This window comes from Belonocnema kinseyi, chromosome 5 (genome assembly GCF_010883055.1).
Source record: "Belonocnema kinseyi isolate 2016_QV_RU_SX_M_011 chromosome 5, B_treatae_v1, whole genome shotgun sequence".
NCBI lineage: Eukaryota > Metazoa > Arthropoda > Insecta > Hymenoptera > Cynipidae > Belonocnema > Belonocnema kinseyi.
Window position 1 is genome coordinate 10,099,365 of NC_046661.1, and position 5,622 is coordinate 10,104,986.

General features: G+C 36.5%; 1 protein-coding gene across 2 annotated transcripts in view; it reads left to right on the plus strand.

Moving 5' to 3' along the window:
• Window positions 1-2,767, plus strand: part of LOC117172531 (cilia- and flagella-associated protein 97-like) — a 120,076-nt gene extending 117,309 nt beyond the window's left edge. Inside the window, exon 4 of one of the 2 annotated variants that reach the window (XR_004467031.1) lies at window positions 2,503-2,579. Coding sequence is in view for 1 of the 2 variants with exons in the window: in XM_033360559.1 (XP_033216450.1) it covers window positions 2,503-2,586 (84 nt within the window). In the remaining variant the exon portion in view is untranslated. Of the gene's footprint in view, window positions 1-2,502 lie in introns of both variants that reach the window. The other variant, XM_033360559.1, reaches the window with a different exon arrangement.
• The last annotated feature ends 2,855 nt before the right edge of the window (window positions 2,768-5,622 follow it).

The window sequence follows — 5,622 nt, forward strand, 5'->3', positions numbered from 1 at the left end:
TATTATTTTTTACCATTTAATTCTTATATCATAAATTTAATATTTAATAACCAATAATTCTTCAAAGGATAATCAGTTAAAAAATTATCTTAAGGTATTATACGGGTGAATTCAGAAAAAGAGCTATCCGCGCGAAGAACAATTGAAGACGTTCCAACTTCATGTCGATCAACTGAATGCGTGTGAGATTTTCTAACATATCGGACCTCTCTATTCTTTCGTACTTTTAGGGCTCCATTTCATAAACGAAATACATAAAATTCTGGAATTTTCACAGCATCTCTGTACTGCGTCCTTCTACAGTGTCTCAGTCTTTGAAAAAATTGTCAGAACTGTTTAGGCGTTATGGTAAAATATGTTACATTTTTAATACCTTGGGATAGGCCCTACGTGCATAAGATGCGATTTTGGATTTTACTTATCTCAAATTCGGAATGGTCAGCCCTTTAGTAACTAGACCAAACTTTAGATAACAGTCTAATAAATCTACAGTCCTAATTTCAAAAAAAATCCAGAAAACAATTTAATCCATATAATACCTTAAAAAATTGATTTTGCGGTACAAAAAAGTTTAAAAAGTCAACCAATGTCGAATTTACGTATCGATAAATCGACTTTGAAAGTCGAAAGTCGACTTATTGTTTCGACTTTCTATTCCTATGCGAGAAGAAGTCGTATACGAGGTATGTTCAAAAAATAAGGTGACTTTATGGTTTTCTCAAAAAATATTCATTTATTCCTAAATATTTATGTTGCCCCCTTCAAAGTAATCCCCCTCAGATATAATACACTTGTGCCAACGCTTTTTCCAATCATCGAAACACTTTTGATAATTATTTTGTGGTATAGCCTTGAGTTCTTTCAACGATGCAGTTTTTATCTCCTCAATCGTTGAAAATCGATCTCCTTTCATGGGTCTCTTCAGTTTTGGGAAAAGAAAAAAGTCACTGGGGGCCAAATTCGGTGAATATGGAGGCTGAGACATGACTGTGGTGCTGTTTTTGGTCAGAAAATCTTTCACAAGCAACGATGAATGAGCAGGTCGATTATCGTGATGCAAAAGCCACGAATTGTTTTTCCAAAGTTCCGGACGTTTTTTGTGTATCGCCTCTCGCAAACGGCGCATGAGCCAACCGATATGCCAACATCTTCAGCAACTTCTCTGATGGTAATTCGGCGATTTTTCAACACCATTTCTTCCACTGCTTGAACGTTTTCATCTGTTGTTGACGTGCTGAGACGTCCAGGGCGAGGTTCGTCTTCGACATCCTCTCGGCCTTCTTGGAACAGCTTGTACCACTTATACACATTTTTCTTTCTCAGAGTAGACTCACTGCATGCAACTGTCAACATTTCAAGAGTTTTAGAGCACTGGATTCCATTTTTCACACAAAATTTAATGCAAACCCTTTGCTCCATTTTTTTCGACAGAAGAAAATCGCCGAGCACACCAAACCCTTCTAACCTTTTACGCCTCTGCCAGAAAAACAACACGAGCTATATGGTCAAACCTGTAAACATATGATCGTGACGAGTGTACCAACACAACAAAACAAAAATTTTAAACTTGAATGTACGTAGTCCGCGAAAATTGAAGTCACCTTACTTTTTGAACACACCTTGTATATGATCAAGACAATTGCACATAACTAAGGCCTTATTTTAAAACCATTGCTGCCCTGAAATAGTGAGTGTTGCAGTTATTACGAAATATTGAGCGCTTGGCTTTCGACCGTGGCGAGAATAGGTCGATATATATGATTTAGACAATTGGACGTGATTAAAACCTTATTTTCGGACCGATGGTGCCCAAAACAGTGAGTGTTACAGTTACGTGAAAATAGGGAGCGCTTAGCGGTCAGCCGTTGCGAAAAGAGGGCGATTCGTATAATTGGCATTACTGTACTTAATACTGACCTTATTTTATCACCGTTGCTGCCGAAAAACAATAAGTGTCACAGTTGATTCAAAATATTGAGCGCTTAGCATGCTGTGTGAGACGGATGTAATTTCTACCACATCTTAATGCGTAATACTGATTTTGTCGTCGTTTTTGCTTTCAATCCTAAACGGATTATCTTATGCTCTAATTTTGAGCGCTTGGAGCCGTGTAGCTTTAAAACTGTCTATTTTTTAAATTTTGTTAATGGATATTTTATTGGGCCCTTATAATTTACAAAATTACCAATTTATAACCAAATCCACCGAAAGAGATTTTTCCATTTATTCTGTGCGGGGTCCTTCAACGAATACATATTCCCGGTGTGATATTGTGGCGGAACTACTAAAAAACGTATATCACAGCGTTCAAAAACTGTTACCGAACATGGGGATGATATATATCATCTCCATATTCGGTAATTATATAATTACTAATAAGAAACAGCCTCGATAAAAATATTTCGTGTTATGGAAACATTCATAATAAGTTTTTGAAAATTTAGATGTCTCACAAAATCAATCTTTTTATTTAAAGTAATAATAATTATTTTGTGTTTCCAGATGTTGCTGAGGAAAATAGAGCAAGCAAAACCTTGTGTTTTGCTTCGAGCAAATTCAGCAGGTTGCAGATTAACATTTCGCTAACCATAGAGGATTTATATTTAAATCAGAGCGCTGAAATCAAATAAAAGAATTGTTGCCACAAGTGATGGAAAAATAATCACTGAATAATAATCACAATAATTTTGTTTGTAAAAAAATTTAATTTTAATTAAAGGTATTACTTTTATATTTGTTCATAAAAAGGTTCTAGGGTTGGATAGCTCTATAAGGAACAGCTGGTACATATTTCAAATAAAATGTCCCCTCACCTAATAAGCCATATGCTTCATCAATTTAGGCGCATATCGCTCGCACGCTATATTAATTATAACGTGCGTTTCATATGCGTCGTGTAACGTTTAAATCGTTAAGGAAACATTGGAATCGAGCAAATTCAGTTTATGGAAAACGACCAAAGTTGCAATAGAACGTTTAATAACATTTTTTTAAAAACGGGACAATAAAACTTCGTCTGTTTTAATACCAGTGCAAGTTGCGAATTATAATAATATACAATTATGGGAATGATATAAAATTTGAGGGAGAAACTCGAGTGCGAAGCACGAGATACGTGATGCGAATGTGTTCGTTAAGGCCGAAGGAGCTTTAAAAAAAGGGAATTCACAATCACCAAATTACTGTTGTAGATACTTTCACATTTAGTTTTAAAAACTTTATGCTACTACCCAAAGGAGTGAATTAAATGGTAAGTCCGAGGCTTCCATTATTCTCTTAATTAACATTTCATTTACCTGATTTGAGATTTCTTCTTCGTGGCATTCTGGATATCACGGTTGACGTATGTTTATATTTGCTTCATCTTTTAGGATGATTTTATGTGACGCGAGACTTGTGCAGGGAAGGGGATCTCCTTGCAGTGAGAAAATGTCGTGATAAAAGATGGCTATTTTTGAATCTGTATTGTGTTTGCATCTTCTATTCCCCTTTTAGTCTATTTTTCTAGACAAGAAATCACTGTGAGCCTCCTAAGTTCAGCCCAGTACGTATCTTCCTGATTTTAATTCCTTAAAGAAAAGGTTCTTACTGATACTTTTTTGCGAATGACGTACCAATAAAAAGTATCCTGGCATGGATCGCCAATTAATGTGACGGTCTGAATGAAAAGTCACTTTATTTTAATTTTGTCCTGACGCAGATTCGTATACCTGGTCTGATAGTTTATTAAATGAAACACAAGTTGCAGCCGTATCAGTCAGACAAGGAATGAATCTTGAGTCGAGGCCCTGCTTTCTAGCTTCACAGGAAAATATTAGAAGAAAACGCCGAGTTTCTAGCATTATTCTAAGGTAATATTATTATAAATAATAATTTGTTTAAACAATAATGTTTGATAACTTGATTTAATTTTCAAAAATTAATGCCTTTTCGTAACTATTTGTAACAATTTTACTAAAAATTGAACTACTTTACGGAAAGTTTATATTTTGATTAAAAATGCAAATAACTTTTTGGCTGAAGATTCACTTGCTTTGAGTCAGGATAAAAATAAATTGTCATAAAATATCGTACAATATAACAATTTCTAGTTGCAGAAACAAATTAGATGAATAAATTTGAAATTTTAGAAATTCAAGTACGAGGAATTCGTTTCTTCCATTGAAATAGCTTGAAATTAAGTTTAAAATCTCAGTTAGTCACAAATGATAATAAAAATGTATTAATAAATATTTTATGAATTTTAAAACATTCCAGGAATTCTCAAAAAAGTTCTAAAAAAGCAGACAAATTTTGGGGAAGTATTAATCAACGTAAAAGGATGATAAAAGGACTTTATCACGACAGGCTGGAAGTCCCACCTGAGAAACTGAGGCCCGAAATAATTGCAGAATACCATAACAGTCTTTACGGAGAACACAAGGGTATTACCAAGACATACGGATGGATAAGGGAACGATACACTTGTCCGGGTACGCAGAATGACGTTGAAGAGTACGTCAGACACTGTAAGAGCTGTCTGGAAAATAAGCTCATAGGGGCACGCACATGTGAACCAATGGTCATTACGGATACTTCGATCAGCGTATTTTAAAGAGTGCCCCTTGATACTGTCGGCAAACTCCCCACCACTCCCATCGGTAACAGGCACATACTCACCATGCAAGATAATTTAAGAAAGCTTTGCATAGCCGTTCCTGTTCCCGACATCAAAACAGATACAATCGCACACGCAGTAGCCACGCACTTATTTGCGCAATGCGGACCCGAACGTTGTATCCTTACAGATCGAGGAGGAACCTTCGTAAGCAGAATAATGAGCAAGCTAATAAAAATATTCGGGATCAAGGGAAATACTACGTCCGGGTATTTCCTAGAAACTAACGGTTCTCTGAAACGTAGTCATATCGTACTTACCGATTATATTAAGCATTACGCGAGAGATTATGATGATTGGAATAGGCCTACCCTTTGCTATGTTCGCGTATAACACATCGATACACGAGTCTACAAACTTCACCCCCTTCAAACTCATATACGGGAAGATTGCGCGCGTGCCATTGCCTGTCCGTCCATGACGGACAGGCAATGGACTCTGAAATGAATAATCTTAACATAGCTCAGGCCAATTTATCGCACCTCGTGGGACAGCAAACGCATCTCATAAGGTCTTAATTAGAAGAAATTCATCAAGTAGCGGAAGGACACCGGGCGCAGAAACTACAACTGAAGGCGCAACTTGTCCGTGCCATTTCTACATACCTAACAACATTGAATTACACTTACGTATTAACCAAATTACTACACGCTATCGAAGTAGAGTGGATGAACATCTGCGATCAGCTGATCAAACTCTCGATGTCATTCACATGACGCGCGAAGGACATATCCACCCATCATTATTAACCCATACGTGCACGCACCCTTTGGTTTAACATTTGTACACGCGGACGGCACTTAGTACCGCTCTTGCATTTTCGACACTATTTGCAAGCGAGGTACTAGTAAAGTTACGACAAGGATTTGAAATTGGTGTGTAAGATCAATAGACCATGTATAACAGCCAGTAGGAAGTTTTTATTGACCTAAAAAAGTAAGGTGTAGTACCCACTACATTACCAT